Below are 24,709 nucleotides of genomic sequence, written 5' to 3'. Positions count from 1 at the left end.
AATGGATGGTGACAAGATACTGGGCCCTTGGCTCTTGTTCTTGGATTATTTTTAATTCTTTTGGGTTTTTTTAAGTCATGGCAGTGGGTCATTCAGAATTGCTTCATTTTGTTCTGTAACCAGGGTGAAGAGGAAGGTTTGGTTGGCAATTTATAGGTTGGGGAGGGTGCTGCTGGAAGTATATAGGGGTAGCAAAAAAGAAGGAAAAAAGGGAAACAAAGATTGTTTTAGTCTTTTTAAGGTGTATGGCTGTACAGGTTTTGAGATTCATCACCAACTGGAAAAAAGTGAGAGACCAAGGGAAATTATCCTGTTTATTTGACTAGGCCTTCCCTTGACTCTGTAAGCTATAATCATCTTTATGCTGGTTGTCTTTCAAAGTATAATTAGCCTGGAAGTGAATGTGGGTGGTGGGTGGTATGGCGAAGTATTTCTTCAGAAAAAAATAAATAAGGCAAAAATGGGCTGCTGAGGAAAAAAGGTCTTGTGTAGCTTTCCAGTTCTTTGGTTTGGACAGTGCATGCCTGTAACTCCAGAAACCAAAAGCGTCCCAAATGGACGTCCAGGGAGACTTCGCTACGAACAGTGTAACTGGAACATGCCCCAGTTTATTATGGGGATGGTAACGCTTTGTGCTTCTGTTGTGCCCTGTGTGCTTCGGCCTCAAGGTGCTTTACAAATATTAAGGGATTAACTTGCACAATGCTGCTGAAAAATAGGTATCATTACCGCCCCCCCCCTTTACAGTCCTGGGAATTGGAGTACCAAGGAGTACAACAGCTAAGCAATGCTTTTGTCTGGAGGGAAGAACTCATATTATGTCACCCCAGTGCAGCGAGAGGCTTGAATAGGGCAGGAGGAAAAGTTGGTTTCTGCAGACTCTTGAATGTTTGCAGCTCTTCACTACATTCAGGTTGGGCTTGGAATACAAACTTGCAACCTTAGAGGGACAGGAGGCAAAATTGTAATTAATTCATCCCTAATTGGCATAGCAGTAAGTAATTCTGCTTAATCCATTCCTTGCTGTGAGGATGAAGTAAAGCTAAACAGTTGAATTCTGGAGAGGACAAGGGGAAGAGGGGGAGTAGGCAGTGAAAGATGGACAGAGGCAGACATTTCTTATGCCACATGGTGAGAAATACCTAGAAAAATAAGAAACCTTTCTTATTTTTCCCTCAGATTGCCTCTTGACTTAATTAGGTGAAATGCAAAGAAGTAGACAATTCATTTTTGAAAAAATCACTAAATTTTCTCTTCCTCTTCTTGTCTTTCATTCAGTCCATGAGAGTCTCTGGAGTGTGAAATGTGAAGACACCAAATTGGAATTAATTTTCTTTTTCATTTAACAGATTGTGTTACATTAACACCACACTATTGCCAAGCAGCAAACCTTTCCTTTCCTCAGATGTTAGCTACTAATACAGACTACGAACTGCTGAAAGAATGGTTATACTGAAATGCTTTATTTAAGTTTCTCCTCCCTAGTGGCTCGAGTGGGCCCTGATTCTGCTGAGATGTATTCACATGAGCAGGCTCACCGAATTCTCTTTTATTGCTTCCTGGCAAGTAAGCTGGATTCTGTTTCATATAGCGTGGCCCAAGTTAGAATTTCAAAGCTCACTCAATCCTCAGAGAGACCTTTGCAAGACTCTCTTCTCCTGTATCTAGACAGACACTAAACATGATGAGGGCACAATTGAATTAATCAGGACTACTCATGTACAGAAAATCAACCAAGATTCTGTTTAAGAGATGACAACTTTGATATCATATTGTTCATTACCAGCCCAGGAATTGTTACTGCTCATGTAACTGGGTTATTAAATTGTTTACTGATGACAAATCTTGTTTCCAACATTAAGCATACATTGAGAGTCTTGGTGTAGTTCTCCTGAAAAGAATTATCTATAAATCACATCACAGGATTTATTTTCTCTCCTTAAACTGTGTTTTACTTGCACTTGTGAGTGTGGGTTTGTTTTTTTTTATTTTCAGTCCTACAAGTTTAGCCCAGGATATGTCAATCAGGCAGTTCTCTGACTCGCATGACTCTCAGTGTATCCAGTGCTCAGGACTGCTTAGTGAGGTGGTGCCATTTGACGTTCCCCCTGTCCAGAGCAGAAGCACACCTTAATGGTTTGGATGGATTTCCTTGTTTTCTTTGCTCAAGATTAAAGTATTTATAGCTCAAGCTCCTGCAAGAGCAGCAGCCCATTCACTGGCACCATCTCACTGATAAAAATGCAAGTCTATTCCCTTCTTTTTTACCAGATTTGTGTCTCATCTCTCTGTAAGATTCTATTCCATTTCAGGCTTCCTGCCATTTGAACTAGAAATCTTATATATATTATTTAAAAGCTCCTGTGCTGCAACTGTACATCTAAATTACTTGAATTTTAGAGTATCTGAGCAAAACTGTCTTTGAGGGATGGTTCTTCTTCCAGCTGTGGTACTGTTGCGTTTTTCTGTCTTTATGACTGTAATCCCATTGCCTTTGGAATTATCAGGACTCAGTGTGGAGTTGTTGCCAATGGACAGAGGTCATGAACCCAGTGAGCAGTCAGTCCTTTTAAATGTGAACAAAATTCTTTTACTCTGTGTGTGTGTGTGTGTGTTTCCAAGATGTTGTGGTTGCACAGATACAGAATTATTAAAGCCTTCATTTCAATTTTTACAAAACCAGAGAAATATATTGCAGTGCTGCTGGAACTGCCATTCTCAAGTGTAAAAGGCTTCAGCTGCTACTGTGTTATACATACAACCATGGTGGTGGCATTTCACCTCTTTTAGGGTATTTTTACCTGTAGACCATTTTCAAGCTAAAATACACTGATGGGCTTTGTAATCATACAGCCTTTTCTGGATATTATTTGCAGATACTGTATTTCTAAAAAATTTCATTACCTGCCTATATCTTCCCTCTAATATTAATTCTTTGTTTCCTTTTAACTGTAATATGACAATACACGATTAAATGGTTGTCAGACTTGCAGTTTATTGCAGTCCTCTTTGGGATCCCGGTTGTTTTTAAAGTGTGGTTGTCAAGTGTGTTTGATCCCACTTAAGGTGAGAGGTCTGTGACATCCATGGTTGCTGCAGTAAAGTTAGCTGTGACTATCCATTAAAGGGGATTAAAGTAGGAGCTGTGAGAATGTCAGATGTTGTACACTGGTCACAGTATTTCCCAAAATTCTGAAAACTGTGTTTAGTGTATATACTCAGCAATTCTGGAGAACAGTTGTCAGAATATTTGCATCAGGCTGAATTGGATTTTGACATGCAAACTCTTGTACAAAAAGGTCCTGCTCTGATTCTGTGTGACGTGGACCTGAGGTGGTAAACATTTGGTCTCTTCCTGAGTTCAGTTTCACAAACAAAAAGTCTGGAATGATTTTTTTAAATGTTTACTGTTTGATTGTAAGCATTGACTTGCAGTAGAAGAAAACCATAAAACTGCAAAGGGAAGGATGAAGTTTGTGTATGTCAGCTTGAGTTTGGCAGTACAAAACAATGTGTTCTTTATTAAGCAGAGTTGAATGGGTTTAAATTAATTGTAGCTGCTACTATACCTGGGAAGGTAGAGAATGTAAAATATAATATTAATAACAAATGCTTTCTTTTTGGTGGGTAACTAATTTTTAAGCTGCCTGGAAAATGCAGTGGCTGGACAGAATTTGCTTAGCAAGGCAGCTGCCTGCCCTGGAACTTTGCTGGCTTTAATAAGGGCTGATTACACAGGTGGCAGTGACAACAGTGGTAGATTTTCTGAGAAATGCATTATTTTCACAGTGCCGCTGATGGAAGAAACGCTTAGTAGCAGCTGATAATTAATGATCAATTTGGAGATTATCACCAACAATTTACAAAGGTTGACTTTTTCTTTAGAAGTCCCTTTGGATAAACTGGATGGTAAATTACCTGTCTAAGGCTTTTACTTTACTTGTGCTAATAAGATGAAAATGAATATGTTTGAAGAGCTCTGAACTGAACTTTTCAGACTGTCTGATAATCCATACAACTCTTCTTTAAACATCTTAAGTGAGTGAGCAAATAGAGACTATAATAAAATTGAAAATCGTCATGTGAGCACATGTTACCACCCTGTCTAAGTAATGGGGCATGACAAATAAGAGGCACTGCTATAGAGTTCATATTTTCATTTTATGGCATGCATTAAATATTTGATCATCAGCCAGCAGACAGGAACAATTGGGCTAAGAGTATCATTTGCAAATAGAGGGGTGAGATTTAGACTGTCATAGTCTGAGCATGGGATGGAGAACTTCTGTATCTTAGTCCGTGCTTCAATAGCTCCTCTTTACTTTGGGGTGTGCAGACCACTTAAAATCCCCTTCTGTATTTCCTCAGACTGCAAAAAGGAGTTAGTAATATGTATTTACTTCAGAGGGCATAATAATCTTTATTTACTTCACAGGAGAAGGGATATGTGAAGAGTAATTAGTATTTGTAAGTGCTTTTAAGGATGATGAAAAGGGTAGTGCAAGTATGGAATGTTCGCTAATAAATTGTGTACAAAAAAGAAGAGGAGTAAGATGAGTTTTATAGAGTTATGAAGGTGCTTGGAGACATTGATGGGCTCCCAGTCAGATTTTCAGAAGTCTATAGGTATCTTAATATTTGAAGCATATTTGAAATTCTCTTAACAGCAAGGCAAACTCTATGTTTTTGGCACTTTTAATATCTTTTAAAATCTGGCTTGTGCTTTGTATCTATAATGTGGGGCGGGAAGGAGGTGGAGGGAAGTCAGGGGCTAGGATTGTAAAGGCCTGGTAACAGCTGCACCTTCTGATCATCCCCTCTAAAACAAGGATGGAGATGGAGGATGAGAGAGGATAGAGGAGAAAGGTAAAAATCTTTGCACATCTGATGAGCTCTTTTACAAAGGAGGGGTTTACAGACTGCTAAAAAGGCCAGCCAGTGAAACTGGACAGTAGTGAAAAGGATTCAGTGACATTCTCCTGCTAAATGCTGTTTATTTAGATTTTGGGGGTTTTTTTGTTGGGTTGTTTTGTTTTAATTATCACTGCCCAGAAAAGAGGGTTGAATAGATTATTATGTAAATATAGTCATTAGGTAAAAGAAAAAAAACCAGCATTATTACAGTCTGTTGGCAGGACTCCATGTAGGAACTTCCTGAAGAGTTGGACTCAATGAACCTTGTGGGTCCATTCCAATTTAGAATAGTCTGTGATTCTGTAAAACTTAGTTTTGCAGTTGCAAAATGCAGTAGCTGATGAGAGAACTTAATTTTTGTCATCACTTAAGTGTCAGTACACACAAACCCACTGGGTAAATTAATGATACAAGTAAGTAATGCAAACAGCAATCACCAATAGAATGTTTCCTTTTAAAAAAGGAAAATGTGAGCTTGCAGAGCATTTTATAAAGACAGTTAAACTTTCTTATCTCTTATGTAAAAATAGAAAAACTGGGAGCCAGAAAGATTCAATAAATCGTGGGATCACATGGGAAGTTGCTGTCTTCTGAATTCTTAATGTTGAGTCCTGGTTTCATTGTCCATCCTGAGGCAGAGAGGGCATTCAGGAGTAACCAATCTGGTCATAGTTTCAGTGTTTGTGCTTCTTTGGCAATCATCAATGCCAAAGGCCATTGCTATACTTAAGAAATAAATTTCTCTGATGTATTTTAGTCAATCCTTTCTCCTAGTTTTCATTCAAATGGCTCTAGAGCTTGCCAGGTGACCACTTCCCCAAATCAAAATCTATTTACTACTGTTTTAAAGTAAAAAATGGGATAGTGGACCTTTCCTGTTGTGTTTTATATCCAGTTGAGGGTGTTAACCTTGAAAATGTAACTTATCATTAGCTGGTGGTACAGAGGTGTTTGTTAATATATGGGGCTAATGAATCCATGATTTTTCTCCATGGCTTAGTTTATTGTGACTCTACTTATTCCCAGTCAATTACTTTGGTTGCAGCAGGTATGCCATGGTTCACTTATAATATAATTAAGTGTATCTCCAGCAGGGAGAGGGTTTTTGAAAGAAATAGTCTTTTCAAGAAAGCTATTATACCACTTGTTACGGCAATAGCAGCCAGGTTTACTTTACTGTAATATATATTTATTTTTTTCAGAGGACTGTCGCTCTCATCTGAAGTTGGACTTCCATGGCAATATGTGCCTTAGACTGCTAAATTGTTTTAGTATGTCTTAGTAAAAGCAGTTGTAGGCAAGAGCATTTTAATGGTGATTTTTAAGTGTGTTTGAAAGCAGTGTGTGGAGAGTGTGAGGTAGGGGAAGAGGCAAATGTTTATTTGAAGATGTGTTTGAATGAATCTTCTTACATAAATTTGCCACTGTTAAGAAAGAGGGGCTCTGCCCCTTTTAGATCACAAAGGTCTCTCAGTGGGGGATGGTTTTGGTAATGGAAAAAACAAAAAAGGTTCCAGTATGTGGTAGAGGAGGTAAAATAAACAAACACAATGGATGATTACTTCTCTCCATCAAGGCTTCTTTATCCTTGCAAGCTCAGTCAGTGGTCAGCATGTTAGACACCCCTCCCTGTTTTATCCACCCTTGAGCTGTGTCCTTTGACAGCGCTGGTTTATACAGCTGGGGCTTTGTGGAGCTGGACGGGCACCGCTGCTGAACTACAGATGTGAAGGTAGACAGAGCACCTATGGAAGGGTGAATGGCATCCTCCTAGTTCCCTTGGAGGGAAGGATATTCCTTCCAGGGTTTTTCTCCTCTCTACCCCACTCCACAGCTTCCAAGGCTTTTTAAAGTAGACCTCTTTTTGCAATGGTGCTTCTGTGCCTGCCACCGCAGCCTTTCTTAAGGAAAATTTGAGGCAGTTTATGATTCTTAAGGTGTTCTGTTCAGAATGGTCTCCCATTTTCCTATTTGTTGATTTGTTTTCACCTTGCATGCCAATATGCATTTATTTGTGCAAGGATATACGTGTGTTACCTGACTACGAGCTGTATTTTTCTTACCTAGCAGCTCCAGCAGTGTCTAGAGTTAGTTTGTTAAGCTGGGTAATTATCAGCTGGCTATGATTGTTCTTTTCTCTTGCAATGTGACAGGTATATCTTAGAATCAAAACTAAAAATCAGCTTTCAGGCAGCTGAAGTCAATCCATTTACCTACATGAGGAAGAGTGTTAGCATGTGCAAGCAAGTTCTGAAAAGTGTCCAGTAGTGTTGGAAATGGAACATGGATGTTCAGAAATAAGAAAAAATTACAGATGTGAAAGGGACGTGTACAACACTACCGTGAGTGAATAGATGTGTGATTGCACCACCCATTTTTTTAATGTAGATTTTTAATTCTTACACTTTTCTGTGTAATAAAAACTGGGAAAAGAATACAACAGTCACAAGATAACTGAAGAAGACTTCACAGTACAGTGTGCACAGTTAGCGAGGTGGAAGCCCTCACATCATACCATAAATATTTCCTGTTCTAGCCCTCGTTTGTTGGGCCAGAGATGGCACGACTGTGGATCTTCTGAAGTAGGAGATATGAATGCAAAACTGAACACTTGAAAAAAGTTCATTTTCTCTCTTGGCATATCAGAACGCCTGAGTAAAATTATTTTTATTTAAACAATTTTTGTTTTACTCTATTGGTATTTCAGAGTAATTTTCCGAGGCAGCAATTTTCACTAGTTTGTGAAAGGCAACATCTGGGCTTTGGAACAATCTCTTTTCAGCTTTGAAAATCCTACCTCAAATTGCTTATACATTATAAATGTTTGAAATTTTTTTGTGGTGTTTGTTTAGCATAATGGAAAAGCAATAATGTATTTATTCCCTGTGATTTTATCTTCAAGTTCAGTCTGATTTTTCTTTCTTGGGGTCTCAAGGATTACTTGTTCCTGGGCCAAGAATGCACCTGTCATGTATAAACCCTCCAAAAAGGGAGGAGCACGCACATGAATGTGAAAAAAAAAAAAAAAAAAAAAAAAAAAATTATGTGCAGCTGGGATTTACCTGTTGGAAAGAAAATATTTACATCCATTAGAGACATTGCTGTGCTTTAAGTATATTTTTTCATACCCCTCCTCACCACACACACAGATGCAAAACCAATTTCACTGTGTCTGCAGTTCTTAAAGGCACATGTGGGTTCTCTGAGGCCTCACTTCTGCTCCCACTAAACTTATTTAGAGGCCCAATTATTCAGTGATGCAAGTTCATGCTATCAGTGGTTATCTACTTTACTGGCATGATCAGTTTTGCCAGGCAGCATACAGGACACATGTGGATGAATGTGTTTATGTGTGCTTTTTTTTGCATTTCTTTTGCAAAAAAAAAATGGGGTTTTGCATTTGTTTTACAAAGTGGTAGACATAGTGAAAATGTGCATGCAAGTGGTGGTTGGAGCAGGAGTTTATATAATAATGGTGGAATGATACTGCAAATTCAGATGTGTAAACACTGGTGAGCACCTTGAGAATTATTTCATAAGTGCAATTATATGCACATTTATAGAAAGGAAACACACATGCAATGTAAAGTTATTATTTTGAACTTAACAGTAGGGAAATCGAGAGTGAAGTGGGGAAAAAAAGGAACTTTTAAAAATTTCCTTGTTTCTGGTTTGTTTGTGATTACCCACAAACTCTGCAGAGGAAACGTTGCTTAGAAAATACTTAAAATACCATTTGTTGAGTTTTAAATTTCAATAAAGGGGAAAGGAGAGGGGGCTTGAAGCTGAATGGCTGTTTGTTTGGCACTCACATCAGACAGTGGCGTGATGGAAGAGTGGGAAAAGCTGTGTCACATTCTAGCAAGATCTCAGTCAAAATAATGGCTCCTCAGATTAAAATCTGTGCATCTTTTGGGAGAGAACTCTTATTATTAATGTTGATTCTATTGAAAGTAATTAATCATTTAACAATGCTTGAAGAAAAATATGTCAGCTTGATTAGACAAATACTGCGAATGACCAAGAATAAGCTCCCAAAATGCAAAAGTTCTAATATTAACTTATTTTTCAAAATGAGCCCATGCTTCCTCAAATTTCTTTGTAATAAATCAGTCATAATTGTCATAATTTTAAAGCCGTTTCAACTCCTTGCCTTATTTCACTCAGTGTCAGTGGGAATTATGTGTGCACCTCTGTGTGTGATGTATGGATTCCCTGTGCAGCGCAGCTCTCCCACTCAGTCTGGAGAAGGGCTGATGACTTTTCTGCCATTTTCAAGTATTAGTTTGTACAGTGAAATCTCAAGGCCTGAAATCTCTAATTATTTTACTAGATCCTCTTTGTAGTTCAGCAAGCAGAAGAGTGATGATTACCTAATGGTCACAGTGATTGAGATAGTGCTTTTAGCAGTGAGCAGTTCCTAAAACTTTACATGAAAATAAAAGCAAAACTCTGCTATTTTTGTGGAGTATGAGGGCAAATTTTAAATAATAATAAAAAGTATAATAAATAAAAAATAAAAAAGCAAGACGTATGAGGAGCTGAAGGGTGGGGGGAGGTACATTTCTGAAAGGTTGGGGGGTGGAAGGAAAGGAAGCCAGAGTTAATTTGAGGATGCACTGGAAAATAAATGAGCTTGTGGATTTAATTCAAAATCATCCAAGCAGAGTCTTTTGCATGAAAGAAGCCAGTGATCAGGCTCAGTTTACTTGAAACATCAACAATGACTGCATCCTGCTGTTTCAGAGTTTGTGCTGATAGATGCTTATCGTCTTTGACACTGCACCACCGCAGTTGTGTGTTGCCTGTGCCATAACTGCGTTATCACTACGTGCCTCTTCTGATTTTAAGTTCTCAAAACTCACAGATTTTGAAGTTTGATCTCTTAGAAACATGCTTTTCAGCAACTAAAATCTTACCCTGTAGTTTCAGGTTTATAAACTTCTTATTAGATTTTAGACTCTTTGATATACAGATGAGTGAAAAACAAAAGACTGATGAACTTGACAGGTACCAAACAAAAATTATGAGAACACAGGTTATCATGCTACAGCTGATTTTGAATGTGTGTCTCTGGGTGAATTGCTAAATGTTCCTGCATAACACACACCAGTGAAGACCCAAAGTCTGTGTGAGGTCTGTGAAAGAATTAGGTAATATTCATTACAGTAATAGAATATAGTAGATAGGAGTTCCTTCATTACCTTCCAAATTCTGTTTTGGTTGAATGCTGGTTTGTTTCAGGCTACAGTATTTCACTTAAAACTTGGTCATGCACAGTCTTTCCAAGTTACCTGCTTCAAAAAGTCAGTGAAAAACTTTGTGTAACACATGTTGGTAATTTTCAACGTGAACTGTTTTTGACAACAGATTTTTACTAGACTTGATTTTACAGTGGTTTTTCATGCAAAAATTCCTTGGAAGTGCAAGAAAATGAAGATGATAAAATTTTAGTTGATGGCATAGAATTTTTAGAAAGTGGTGGGATTTTTTTTCATTTTTCTAGTTAGAAAAGGGTTTTGTTAATATTTTCTTGAAGGACACATATAGCAACTTTATTATTTGAGAGTTTCAAATCTTGTCGAATTGAAACCATTTACTGCTGGAATTTGGAGCAGTAGCTTTTCTCAAAAAACAATTTCCACAGTATGTGGAATATCAGGTTTGTTAGCCAGGCTGCTGATACTACACTATACTTTAAAACGGACTGAGGATAACATATTCCCTTCCTATTTTATATTCAGAATCCTCTAAACTGGAGGACTATCAAAAATTGTTAAAGTTACCCCATACAGAGAGGAAATCTGGAAAGCCAAAGGGAGAAGGTGGGCCGGGTGAAATGGAAATTATTGGGTGCCCCTAACCATAGGATTACTTGTGGCAGCTCTATAGACAACTGCACAGAAATACTACGTAGGTTATGCTGTAGTGATCTTGGTTTGTGTTAACAAAGTTGACTTGTTCACCAAAACCGCTTTTGAATAACACAACTTACTTGTAGCATATGTGCATTTTAAAAGATGGCTGATTGATATGATCTTAGAAAGTAATAATTAACAGATTATTCCACCTCAGTGTGAGTGACAGATGAGAGCACGTTTCATGCACAGTTTTTACTGATTAGCAGATTAGAGAGTTTTGCTTCTTTTTTCTTTTTTTTTTTTTTTAATTGTAGAATTACTTCAGTGAAGAATTCCAAACCAGGCTGTAAATGACTCAAAGATATTGCCAAATGAAGTCTGTTTTTAGTGGTATGTGTAGAAACAAGTCAGGCTTGCAGCTCCCAGTGGGACAGTGTGTAGGAGTTTGCCACCCTTACTCATGTTGAGTAATACCTTATTACACAAGCAATCTTGTCAAAATGAATAGAGTTGGTTTTTTTAAAGGTACTAGTTATTCAGTGTACATAAATAATTAATTACTTCGGGGCCAAAACAGAATGGAAACCGTTGTTAGTGTTAACTGTCACCTCTTGCCTGGGCTGTGTGTAAGGAGAGATCATAGTTTCAGTAAACCTGGGAAGAAGAACTGTTTTATTAGCACTGAATGTGGTCAGGGATGAGGCAGATGCATTGCTGACATTTTGGATAAGCTTGTGTTTATGCATCTATATGTGTGCGTGTGTACGCTTATACATTAGATGCATGTAGTAGTGCTGCTGTCTGTAATCATAGTTATTTCCTGCGGAAAAGCAGACTGCGGCTTTCCAACAAGTACTGTAATTAGAGGTAAATATCCCTGCAGATTGAATCCCACTGGAGTTTTTGGACCAGTTTAGCACTTAGTATTTGATTTGGACTCAGGCTGTGTTCAGGAGCAGATCTGGTGCTGTTGGTAGTGGGCTGACCCTCCACACTGTTGCTGATATGCTCCTCTTGTCCTCATACCCTGTTCCCATCGCTGACATATGATTTAAAGTCTATCCATGAGAAAGACTTGGTTTCTAGCTGCCAGAGGAACTCAAGAGGTGAATGTTTTCATGCCGATTCAGAAACTGGCTGTGCGACTCCAGTCAGGCGCTGTCACGCCTGGTTATGGTGAGAAAACAACAATGCCTCTCTTGATAAGAGAAAAAAAGAGTCTTGCACAGTCAGAATTTTGACATAAAATTTAAATCATCTTTCTACATCCTGTGGACTTGGAGCTGTCAAAGAGGCAAAGCCTGTGTTTGAATGGAAAAGCTTTTTATTTCTTTAAAAAGTGTACCAACTATAATTATCCATAACTTTGCAAGCCTGTTTTAATGCTGTTTTATAATTACAGGTCTTAATGCTAGATTATACAAAGTCATTTATAAATAGTAAGAACAGTGGGACTTTGGGAGTTTTTAACCTGTAGATTGCTGTGGGTTGTGGCGGCTGACGGGATTTTGCCTGCATGTGTATGGGGTGAGCTGTGTAATGATTGATGAATCCCTTAATTAACTTCCAACAAGTTAAGATTTATGGCCTCATATCTTTTTCTCCTGACACATCTGTGTTTGTCACTTTTGAAGACATGGATAAGCCCCTTCTCCAAAAGCTTTTGTAGGTATCTGAAATGTTTCTGAGGTATTTTGCTTAATGTAACAAGATTAGAGTTTTATGACATAAAATTTATGAAATTTTATGGCATGAACAATCAAATTGGGAAAGATGCAGGTTGTGTGCTAGAGGGCACTATCTCCTTGAGTACTGAATACCACTTCAGATTTATTTTGGGAGTACAATCATGTATGAAATGAACTGAAACCAGTGAACAAATGGAGATGTAGTGGGGGACACTTAAGTGAGGTACTGTTAAAAATAGTAATAATAATAAAAAAAAATAGCTGTGGAAAGATCATGGAAAGATCACTTTTGTGAGACACTGAATTCGAGGGAAAAAACAAACAAGCAAAATAGTCATATTTAGTACCCTGAAAGTATTTGGATGGAACCAATATGTGTAGATGGCATGAGGAAACAATTCATGTGGATGCAAGCTTTTACTTGCTCCAGTGGGAAAATCAAGCCGTGCTGAAGTCAATGCAAAATCTCTGAGATCAGTAGACACAGGGTATCAATTTAACCCCACAAAGAATCTGTTATAAATTGAAGAGCAGTAAAGAAATACTTGGAGAAACTGTTGTAATATGAATCACATAAAATATTTGTTGGATAACAGTGTGTTAGAACAGTGAGGTTTTTACTTCCCTGAAGAAAACATTCTTGCTACCAGGAAAAGCATTTATTTAATGAAAATTTAACAAAAAGCATGTTTTGTTTTGTTTTGTTTTGAACTGCAATTTCTGCATATTAGGAAGCCTTTCTGCAAACAGATATTTTTACAGGAAACAGTATCAAATTTGAATTCATCATCAGAACTAAATCTTTGGTTCCATCTGAACCATTGATACATGGGATACATAAATATAGGGATACATTTCATAATTCCAGTGTGTCTGTGGAATGGCCTGGGTACCGCCTGTGTCCCAGTGCATCAGAACTTTGGAGATTTAGGTTCTCTAAAAAATTACCACCTACCTATTTTTATTCAGTAGAAATGATTAATGACATTTCAAAATGCAATTCTTCTTGAAACAATTAAGTTGCAACAGATTTCATCTGCAGTGACACCCTTTTACGTTTGAAATCTGTTCCGCTGTATTGCTGCTTTTCTGAGTTACATCTTAGGGTTTTGGGGGTTTTTTTTAATCCTATCCATAAGCTGATGTTTCCTCTTCCATTGTAAATCTTCTTTCAGAGTGATGTAATTGAAAACCCTTCTGAGTTTAAATTTGAGGAAAAGATCTTGAAGTCATGTGAGCTGTAAACTGTTGTGTTATCACTGAGGGTAGATCCAGGATGTTTGCAGTCCTTTGTTGAGATGGGATAATTCCAGTACTTCGTTAGATCTAGATCTGTTTAAAAGAGCTCGGTTTCAGATAATGTTGTTACTCAGAATTTCCCTGTTTCCGTCTCCTTATTGTTTGTGGTGGGAACTCTACTTGCATCTTAGATATGGAATCTGTTAAGACATGATATTAGATCAGTAGGATAATGAAGATACATGAAAAGAAGAGAATTAGAGGATGCATGATGTGGGAGCATTTCAAATTTGTGAAATGGACCAACAAAACTGTAGAAATAATGAAAGAAATTTATAGGTGACTTTTTCTTGTATCATTTTTCTACTCAGCAACCCCTCAGAGATTTGATCCTTTGCTACTGTAGACTTTGACAGTGTCTCGGTTACTATTCTTTTGGAAGATGTTTCCAAAAGTAGATATGGATCTATTCATTTATTTATTTAAATCTTCCCTTTTCTTGTGGAAATTTTCCAGATGTTCATAAGGAGTAAGAAATTTCTGTGAAACTGGTTTCTGTTTTGACTCAGGTTGGCTATGGACAGAGCTGCCTGAAAACAAGTTGTGTTTGATGTCTGAGCTGTCCAGGTTTGTGTATTCAGTTCTGTGAGTGTCCTTGGAAGACTAATGCTGATTAAAGCCTCAACTTTGCTGCCTTAGCCATTTTAGTAATTTGTTAGTCTTCTAGGATGGTGATGGGCGCATGGCTTGTAATTTAAACTGGATCTTTTAGAGACAAAGGGAAAAGTTTCTTCTACCTTTTCTACTATCACTTTAGTTTGGCCTACAATCCAACCTATAGGTTTTCATTTTAGATCAAAAGCAAAATAATCTCTGTTATTGCAAGTGCGTGGAGGTGGACACCTCTATTATCTTCCTTGTCTGTTCATACAAATTCTCTGCAGAAAATTATTTCATGCCTGTTAGGAAAAGTGACAAGCAGAAGATGATGATCTGAAACTCTGTATTCACATATAAAGTTAAAAGAAGAGCTTTATTTCAGTGTGATATTCAAACTTTCCTTGTGACAGAATCTGTGTTATTCTAGGTTAACAGCAGTAGGAGTTCTTGACACAGTTTGAGTCTATAATATGTAATCCAAATCATCAATACAAAGCAAGGCATCCTCTCTCTATGATTTGTTGTCAGTGTGAATTGCAGTGGAGACTTTCGTACATGGTTTACAATATATTCAGTCATTTTATCAAATATAAATGTTCTAAAGTATAGAAAATTACTGTGGAATAATTGGCTAATGATCTTGTGTCCCTCCCTTTTTGTTTGCCAAAATTGAGACAACTGCTTAGTGCTGATTTTCAGAGAGATTTGTAGAAACCCAGGCTTCTATTAAATAGTGTTAAAATGAGTAACCAAAAACTTAAAATCAATAGCAAATGTCTATCTCGATGCAGTACAATGCAGAATATGAATAATTCACATTAACTTTAAAAGGGAGTTGTATGGTTTCGGCAGAAAAGCTTGAGATCTGTCATGTCAAACATAGCTGTAAAATGCTGAATTCAGTGGGCTAGTAGAAAACTGCCAGTAAGAGTCTATCTGGTGATCTCTGTCTTTGTACATATGCTTTGCTGCAGACACGTAGGTGGGAAAGCCTAGAAGACAGAATTCAGGTAGGATGTATGAAGTGTTAGTCTGTTGGACTAAGTCAAACATTAATAGAAAATACAGATTGCTTCTCTAAGCACCAGCAATAGGTGGTGTTCAGAACAGGCAATGTGCAGCTGAGTATGGGTTCTGGTAGGGATTTTTTGTCTGAGTTTTTGTTCTTGGTTCTTCTGTTTTTTTCTTTTCTTTTTTTTCTTTTTTTAATATAATCTAACTTGTCTCAGGAGGCAAGGCTCAAAATGAGATCATTAGAAGCAAAATAAGTCCTAACAAAGGGCTGTTTAAAGTCAGTTTGTTTTCAGACCCAGTTGACTGCTGCTAAGAACCATTCCGTGCTCAATATGCCAAATCGTATGGACATGCTCCACCTCACAGCAGCCCCACACACGATTCAAGAGGCTGCTGGGCTTTTGAAATGCAGTTCCTTTAACTGTGAAGTGGAAAATAAAAATGGGGTAATTAGAATCATAAATACGAGATTTATGAGGAGGAGCATTATTACTTAAGCCCCTTCTTTTAACTTTTGCGTACAAATAGTCTTCAGTTTCCTCGTTCATAACTTCTCTTTTTTCCTGTGAAACATTTCCCTATTTTTCTTTTCTTCTTTTGGCTGTGCCTGTAGGAGTTCTCACTCCTCATTCCACTCCTTGCAGATGCCCCTGCTTAGCACAGGGGTCTGTTATGCCATCCATGAGCATACCCTGATTTTCATGAACGATGTTGCTGTAATTAATCCCAGAAGTTGTCTGCATTTTAACACTTCACTGTACCCCTCTTTTTTGGAGACCAAGCTGGAAGTATTTTGGGTTCTGTAAGATTTTCAGTAGTGCTTGGCTTGGATGACACCTGAATTTGCCCATGATTTAAGCTTCTTTCAGTCTTTCTAAAAGTTGGAAGATAAACATGAGCTATCAGACTGGTGTTATCAGACAGTATCAAAAAATTCACAGTGTAGGGTGGAACTTCAAGTCAATATTTCTGTGTGGTTTTTACAATGTGTGCTCTATGTATCTTCCTTGTGTATCCTTTATTATATAGTTAGAGATGTAAATTACATTTTCGTGCGGTTTTTTTTCTGATCTGGCCATAGATAAGAAGAATTTGATATATAGATTTGATAGCAGATCTTAATTCAGTCAGTACACCTCTGACTTTATGTTGTCAAAAAGCTTAAATTATTAATGTCCGAATGTTTAATTGCTTAACTATACCAGATCTGCAAACCTGGAAAGATCCTTGCAACATGACTTTAACACTCAGTTGCTCACATGGGTGAAGTTTTGTAAACACAGACATTTTGGCTTGCTAGCAAGTTCTTTTATGGTATTGTATTTTATTTTACTTTATTTTTTTATCAGTTGTGGTTGATAATGACAAGCAGATGATTATTCCTTAAAAGCTAAGTTGACAATAGCTTGTATCGGGAGACGTTCTATCTTCTTAGAGTCCCTTGCAAATGCAAAACTAGATGGGTGATTTTTTAAAGGAATTGCATTTCATTATGCAGTCTTAGGTGAATTTTCATGTTTAAGAAGCCAGAATACAAGAGAGTGCTATATTAGTGTATTATTCTCACAACAAACAAGCCACTGTTCTGTTGCTACCTGCTTGGCCATTGTTCCCAATTGTGTATGCTTTGCAGTGGTATTTGGATGGTTTCCTGCTCTCTGCCAGCACAAAAAAAGGCATTTCTGTTACAATGGCCCCTAACCACACAATGACGGCATTAAGGATTTATTTGGAGGTTTCATTATTTTCTCCTCTTTTGTTCCTTCCAGGATGTCTTCCAAGCGACCAGCCTCTCCGTATGGGGAAGCAGATGGAGAGGTAGCCATGGTGACAAGCAGACAGAAAGTGGGAGAAGAGGAGAGTGACGGGCTCCCAGCCTTTCACCTTCCCTTGCATGTGAGTTTTCCCAACAAGCCTCACTCTGAGGAATTTCAGCCAGTTTCTCTGCTGACGCAAGAGAACTGTGGCCATAGGACTCCCACTTCTCAGCACAACACAATGGTAGGTTTGCTTATGGTCTATTGTGCTTACATCCATTCTTTGAATTCTGCCTCTGCAGTAGTTTGGCATCCAGATTTGTACTTTATGGAGTGTACAATGCAGAGCTACACGTACAGAACACGCCACAGTAATGTGTAAGCTCTGACCTAGCTGGGCTGCCTCTACCCTCCACTACAAATGCTAAATCACTTGCAGTGCAGACTTTTCCACTTTATGCTAAATCACTTGCAGTGCAGACTTTTCCTCACCTTTGCCTGATGGCATTTAGGGTGCTAAAATTTGTTAGCTGCAGTGATGTGAATTGGAAGTGTATGTGTTCAGCAAACAGCAAATGGATTTGGAACACTCTAAGTGAGAGTCACGTTTGGCATGGTGTCTGAAATATCACCCTAATGCCAAGTTTGTGCAACAGTAAAGCATGAAAGTCTGCATAAAGGGTAAAAAAGAAGAAACTTTGAATTTTGATGATTTAAAAACTTTTGTCTAAAGTGTAATTCACATCACAGATACCTACAATAAAGTTTACTGTGCTTATGAAATTAAATCAACGTACTACTTTTTCACTTGTTAATTTCCTCTCTACAAATGACACTGAGCACTTAATTCATTACATGTAGTAGTCCGGGGGAAGTCCAGAACTGGCTGTATCTAAAAGAAGACAAAGCAATGCCATGTTCCTTGCTAGTATTGTAGTGTCACTATTTTGTGTTTGGGCCCTTCACATAGAATACTGATACATTTTTAGAAAGGGTGACAGGTGCAAGGAAAGGTATTGGAACCCCAGGACTGAGGCACCTCGACAAAGCTCTGTAGTGAACACGCTTGCATGGCTCTTGCCTATTTACAAATTGGCTGTAACTTTTTTGTTAGTCCCCCACTTTGACGAGGGCACTGATAATTTCACTAGAAGTGAAGATAATAAACAGACCTGCATATTTGAAGGCTTTTAAAAAGGCATTGCAAAATAGATGCTAGTGTATTCTCATAAAAGCCTTCAACAGCTCCACAGTGGTATTTAAGCCCTTACAGCTCATTATGCATATGTAACAAGCCCTAAGTAAAAAGCCTTAGGGATTATTATTTCTCATAGGACCAAGTCACTGGATATTCACTGAAGCTGCTCTCCTAGACAGAATAACTCATTGATCCTGATCAGTTTTCCTTCCTTTTTTGGGCTAGTGCTTAAGCTCAGACAGTGGTTTGGAATACATAATTTTAGTTTGTGTTATTGCAACTTTATATGAAGAAAGAACATCATTGGAGAAATTACTCATGGGCAGACAATATCATTATCTTTTCCGAGCTTGTTTATTTCTCATCCTTTATCTTACGTTTTATGGAGATGAAATTCATTAATATAACAGTTCCAGCCAGTGGAATATTAGGGTATGTAACTAATATGTGGGCTTTGCTATACTTTGGCCTATTTTAAGAGAGTGTTTAGAAGATAAGTTGTTTCTGACAACATTTAAGTCAATAGATAAACGTGTGATGGCACCAGTAGTGTAGAATCAGACGCTAATGAAATGAAATCTTACTGTTTTCTAAGGAGCCCAGCAGGAGTATTTCAGCTACACCTCACTGAAACACTTAACTGCTCTTCAACTAATTTTAACTAACTTCTTTGTTCATTTATAGTTTCTAAGAACAAGAGGTTTAGCTGATCATCTAGTGTAACTTCCTGATATGAAGGCTGTATTTAATGGCAAAACAGTGTTCTGTCTTTTTGCAGTACAAGATACTGAATCGTGGGGTGTTGTAGATAGTCTCGCTGTAGCAGTGACACACTGCAGGCTTACCCGAGACAGTGTTTGGGGGGTTGTAAGGGACTAGTTTTGTCTTCATACATATTTAAGAATATTGCCAGTCTGTATGAATGTAACACTTTGGCAATATCTTTTAGTGAGGACTGTGTTGTAAAAAGCATGACTCAGGTGGATCAGAAAGGATGTAGCCTCTGTGTCTCCAGGAAGAAAGAAGGGATCAGTCTAAATGAGTAAAATGTACATAATCGCACCCTCTGCTGTTGTGGTATGTAGGTATCAGAAGGAAATCACTGGATAACATTTAGATGACTTCAATTCCTGTGCTTAGCAGTGACAAAAATCATTTCCAAAGGGCATTCACTTTTTAGCATTGCAGAGGACATTTTTATACTGTTTGAATTGACATTCTTTTGTTCTACAGTCAGGCCTGCACACAGAACCACAGAGTGTGGTCTGATACAGTTTTATTGATAAAGCTCCAGAAGCTTCACACTTCCTGACTTAACACTTTTGAAAATTTACCCTGTTGCACTTTACGAAGTTTTAACAACTACCAGCTTGAGACAGCTCAAAATTCTGGATAAATGTTTGTAAGAGGAGGGCAAAATTCCTATAAAGACATCTTCAAACATAATCAAAATTGGCAAAAATCTGCAAAGCCCATCTTCCCATCAAAGTGAACAGGGTGTTTCTGAGGATATTGGAAGTGCAGCCAGAGAAAAGATAGTGCAGTGGACACCAAATGAAATGCAGGAGGATCCCTGTGAACATCAGGAAATGCTTTTGTGTGAGGGTGACTGAGCATAGGAACAGGTTTTCCAGGGAGGCTGTGGAGTCTCCCTCCTTAGAGATACTCAAAAGTCATCTGGACATGGTCCTGGCTGACTCTCAGTGGCCTTGCTTGAACAGGGGGATTGGGCTAGGTCTCCTCTGGAGATCTCTACCAGCCTCAACCAAGGCAGGGGTAACTCTATCTCTGTCTTTCTCTTGATAGAAGAAACTAGATACTTATTGTAAGTAGGAAAACTCTTTTCCGGATAAGAAAAGAAACAATAATGTATCAGACTTAAAGCAACTGCTCAGTAGAAAATAAAAGACAAATGATTTGACCTAGAATATATCCGAGAGTCCCCTTAGGACATTCATAGCAAGCCATAAGCTTTGCAGGGAAACACTTGAGGATTACAGTATCAGTCAATAGCTCTTTTGAAGAAACCTATTAAGGCTACAGAATTTGGATAGCACAAATAGTTGTTAGCTCATCTAAGTTACAAAGGTTTATTTTATTTGTTTCTGTTTGCCTGCCTTTATGTTCTATTTGTCTGCTTTTGCAACTCTCAAGACCACTGATCTCACCAATGTTGTCTGTGTGCTAATTTCTGAAAATGAGAAATGTCAAGGCTAAAAGTACTGATGGAAGTATACCACAGGCATGGTGTGTTTAAATCAGACCATTCTTTTTAACTACAGAATATCAATGAAATGCTGGATGGGATTTTAAAAAAAAAAAGAAAAAAAAAAAAAAGTACTGAACAAAAGGTCAAACGGGTAAGCTATAATTTTGCCACTCTCTAGTTGTTCCACACTGATGACTGTGACTGTACTGGTAGCCTACATTTGTCCTGCCCTTTTAGTGGGATTTAGAATTCATTTTCAATAGTACTTTAAAATGATAGGAAATATTTTGGTGCACTATTCAGTAGCTTTGTTGCTTCACAGTAAAAGAAGTTGTGTTTCTGTGGTGAATGAAGTTACTCCTGTGTAACTTGGGAATAATATTAAGAAAAGCAGTACTACAGGTCAAAGAGCTTTACCGACACATTGCTTTGTGCTTTTCCTCCCCTTGTCCAAAATAAAAGGTTGTTTAATGCTTCATTTGAATTCTCTTATCACATCCATCCTGGCCTGCGTTTCACCTGTTGGTCTGGAGTTGTCAGCATATGAATGGTAGTGGATCAGAACAACAAGCGGCTGGAGCACTTAGCTATTATTCAGAACTTCCGAGGAGAATGGAAATCTGAATGCATATAGCTTTTTAAAAAGTCAAATAGGACTCTAATTATACTGAGCTAAAGAATGCATATTAAAAAAAAAAAAAAAAAAACACCAAACCCTCACAGTGGTTTTAGAGAAATTTTAATTTCCAGTGTACCTTTGAGCATCAAGCTTAGGATAAGTTATTGTGATGATACAATGCACAGTGTTGTGAACACCAGTGCCTTTACTGTGCCAGCTCTAATAATGAGAATTTCATTGTTTGGGGAGAGCAGTCTCCTACACTCTAGACAAAAGTGTAATTACTTTTGAACGATGTGGAATGTGTTCAGTTTAATAGCATGGAGAATAGATTCACAAAGATTCAGATAAAGCTAGCTTGGAAGCCATATGTGCAGTGTGGCAGTATGAAATTGTTAGCAGGCACCATAATTACAACACACACACGCGCGCACACAATTTCACAGTTTAAACTATAAACTGTAGTTTTTGTAAGAGATAGGCTTATCTGAACAAGACTGGTTCAATTAAAACAAAGGAGAAATGGTGGTAAGTTTGCGTTTGTATGATGTTCTTTCCTTCCTCTCTTAATGCTAAATTGATATTTATAAGATGGTGAAATTACATTGTTGCAAACATTGCATTTATAAATGTCATCACAAAAGCACATGGAAGCAGTTTCCACAGATACAATTTCAGGCTCTTACCAGACTTTGATCTTTACACTTGCACCATTTCAGGGAATCACTATTGTGGGCTGCTAGGAAAGGGAACAAATGAAAAATAATCAGTCAGGACCTATCAAAGAGCTGTAGAAGTTGCCTACTGCATTGTTTAGTCCAGACCCTGGAAAACTGTCTGCAGTCCTGGAGAATCAGCTGCAATGGAAACAGCTTTGATGATTCTCCTATCTGCCTGACAAGTACCTTGCGTTCAGGTTGGGCCAATCTGCTTGTCCTCCTTGTCATGATCTGTATTCTCCCAGATCTCCAATCCTGTCCTATCCATGTGAGTCATGTTTACATTATTTGCCAGCTACTTGATGTGGAGGTCCTGTCTTAGACACATAAAGAAACAAAAAACGTGTCTTCATTCTTCAGGTGAGTCAGGGATCAAAGCCAGAGTGCAGCAGTGTGCTTTTATGGAAGTTCCCTCAGTTTACTCAACCACCTTCTCAACACAGTGACTTTTGCATACTTGTAGACATGGAAAACCAGAGTGGGTACATTATTCCCAGCAGAAGGCAATGGGCAGAAACACTGGCTGAAGTTTGAGATGACACTTTGGTGTTTTGATCAGACTTTGAAAGGTCCAAAGGTTGGTTAGGGGGCATTAAGTAAGTAATGAAGTAAGAAAACATTTTTTCATCCCCAAGCAGGAGGGTTAGAACTACATTTAAACCAACAACTTGACAAATCAAGGCCAGGCTTATAATATATAAATTGCCTGGAATACAGGATGCAGATGACTGTAGTTTCTAAAGGCCATGAAGAGAAGTGGAAACAGCAGTTGTTTGTTTTTGCTGAAGATCATCTTACTGTGAAGCAGTCACGTTTTTAATGGATTCATTTGAATGCAGTTAAGCAGAAAAAAATCAACAGAAAAGTAAACACCTTTGTTTTATGGAAGTGCTGGGAACTGTATGTGTCCATTGTTTGCAAGTGGTTATGTGCCTAGGCATCAATTCATTGACTTCATACTGGAAAATATCTTCATTTAAACTTACTGCATAAATACTAGTAAAATCTAACTCAAGTGAGTAGCTGAAAAATTGTACAGAAAAAAGACAGGTAGAACTGTGTAAAGCCCACATTTGGTATGAATATTCAAACCAGATGGTCTCTCTTATGAGGAAGAGAAAAGAGCTATTAAATGCCCCATCAGAAAACTATGTAAGCAAAAAACTTGGTCGTCTTTCTAAGCAAAGGAGATAGCGGAGATTTGAAACAAAATTTTGAAGTTATCAATTTGAGGAGCACTGGTGAGGACAAGGATTTGGAGAAAGTCCCACTAGGACTGCAAGACCAGTTTATAGCAACAATCCAAAGGGACTACATTTAAATGTTCCTACTTCTTGATACATCTTTTGCTTCCAACTGTCACTCCCTAGGTGTGACATAATACAGGTAGGATCTATGGGATCTTCTCCATCCTCTCGGAAGTCAAACAATAGCTGTGGACTTCGTGTAGTTTCGGCAGTCCAGGTCTGTCCCCTGTGGCACTCTACCAAAATTTATTCTGAAACTGTACCTTTTCTTTGGTGACAGTGAATCTTTCTGGTGTTGTAGTGAGACACAAACTCTGCTGCCAGTTAAACACCCAATTCTCCATGGTTCTGAAAAGAGAAGTTCATAGAAAGGTAGTTTTAAGTTTTTGTGCTTTTCCTTTCAAACAATGAGTGTATGTCCTTTGGCCGAGCTTCTGCACCATTGAGAAGCTTTTGGCCTTGGGCTGTCAGTGTAACTATTACCAGAATAGAGAGCAGCATACCAGACTTCCATACTTTTTATCTGACATATGCCTTAAGGCAAGGCATGTGGGAATCCCAACTTGTCAGTGTTTTACCCCCTACATAGCACAAACTCCTGCTTTTGCACACCACCTTGACTCATTTTTGCTTCAGTAGTTTTTAATTCATTTTAAAACTTCCAGAGCAGTTTCCCCATGTGCTTTCTGTTTGCTCCCCACGCTTCTCAAATTCACATTACTTACTCTGAGCAGCTGGTGTGGCTTTCTCCCTTTCTTTTCACTGCAGGTGCAAATTTCTGTCTATTTCCAGCCTTATAAGAGCCAACGTTACTCTATCAGTTTCTGTCTGTTTGCAGTTGTCCTCTGAAAACCTTTTTCTGCCTTGCCCATTTTCTTCCTCTGCTTGTAGTCATATTTACCTTAGTCATTTTTATTATTTAATCCATTCTAAAGTCTTTTAGTAAATAGCTCATATGAAGACGTTGCACAGTAAAAAATAAGTGTTGCGTTATTTGCTTGGACAGAATGTCAATAAACTAGAGGATAGTTGGTTTTTGATATGCAGATCTACTTTCAGTAGAGATATACCAAGCCTGAAAGGCATTGTGAAGTGTTGGTCATGGTTTCTTGAATTTCAGGGTTGCAAGGAATCCCTGTGGTTATAAACTCTGGCTCCTAGAAGTGCCAGAACCTTCTGCTACACTCAGTAGTCACAGTCGTGTTTTACGGTCTCTTCTCTCACTGTCAGATGTTGGTGTCCATAGGAAGTTACCCACTGCAGTTAGGATTTGAAGCATTTCTTTATTATCTGTCCTTTCAATGGACTAGTGATGTGCTCATGGTTTTTGCATTGTCTCTTTAAGTATTATTTTTCAGGTCATACAAAATTCAGTTGGATTAGGCTGTGCCAAGGCCAGCTTGCTTTCTCTAATTTTTCTTGCCGCTGCTAATGCTTTTACAGATTCACCAAAAGTAATGATGGTTTTAGTGGGAATGAAAGTGTGTCTCCAGGCAGTTGCTGGCATTTAAACTGTCCTGTCATCCAGTCATCTTTTTTCCCTTTCTTGGAGCAAACTGCTTCTTCTTGTCTTAAGTACATCAG

The 24,709-nt window shown here is 38.1% G+C and overlaps 1 protein-coding gene across 14 annotated transcripts in view; it reads left to right on the top strand.

Moving 5' to 3' along the window:
• SOX5 (SRY-box transcription factor 5) overlaps positions 1 to 24,709 on the top strand; it is a 613,432-nt gene that overhangs the window by 345,591 nt on the left and 243,132 nt on the right. For 12 of the 14 annotated variants that reach the window (XM_032105155.1, XM_032105160.1, XM_032105153.1 and 9 more), the window contains one exon: positions 17,146 to 17,377. In XM_032105155.1, coding sequence (XP_031961046.1) covers positions 17,147 to 17,377 — 231 coding nt within the window. In that variant the 5' untranslated portion in view covers position 17,146. Of the gene's footprint in view, positions 1 to 17,145; positions 17,378 to 24,709 lie in introns of those variants that run through there. The other 2 variants (XM_032105163.1, XM_032105162.1) reach the window with 1 other exon arrangement.

This window comes from Corvus moneduloides, chromosome 4 (genome assembly GCF_009650955.1).
Source record: "Corvus moneduloides isolate bCorMon1 chromosome 4, bCorMon1.pri, whole genome shotgun sequence".
NCBI classification, from domain to species: domain Eukaryota; kingdom Metazoa; phylum Chordata; class Aves; order Passeriformes; family Corvidae; genus Corvus; species Corvus moneduloides.
The sequence above is the reverse complement of the archived record's forward strand: the minus strand, read 5'-3'. Positions and strand labels throughout refer to the sequence as shown.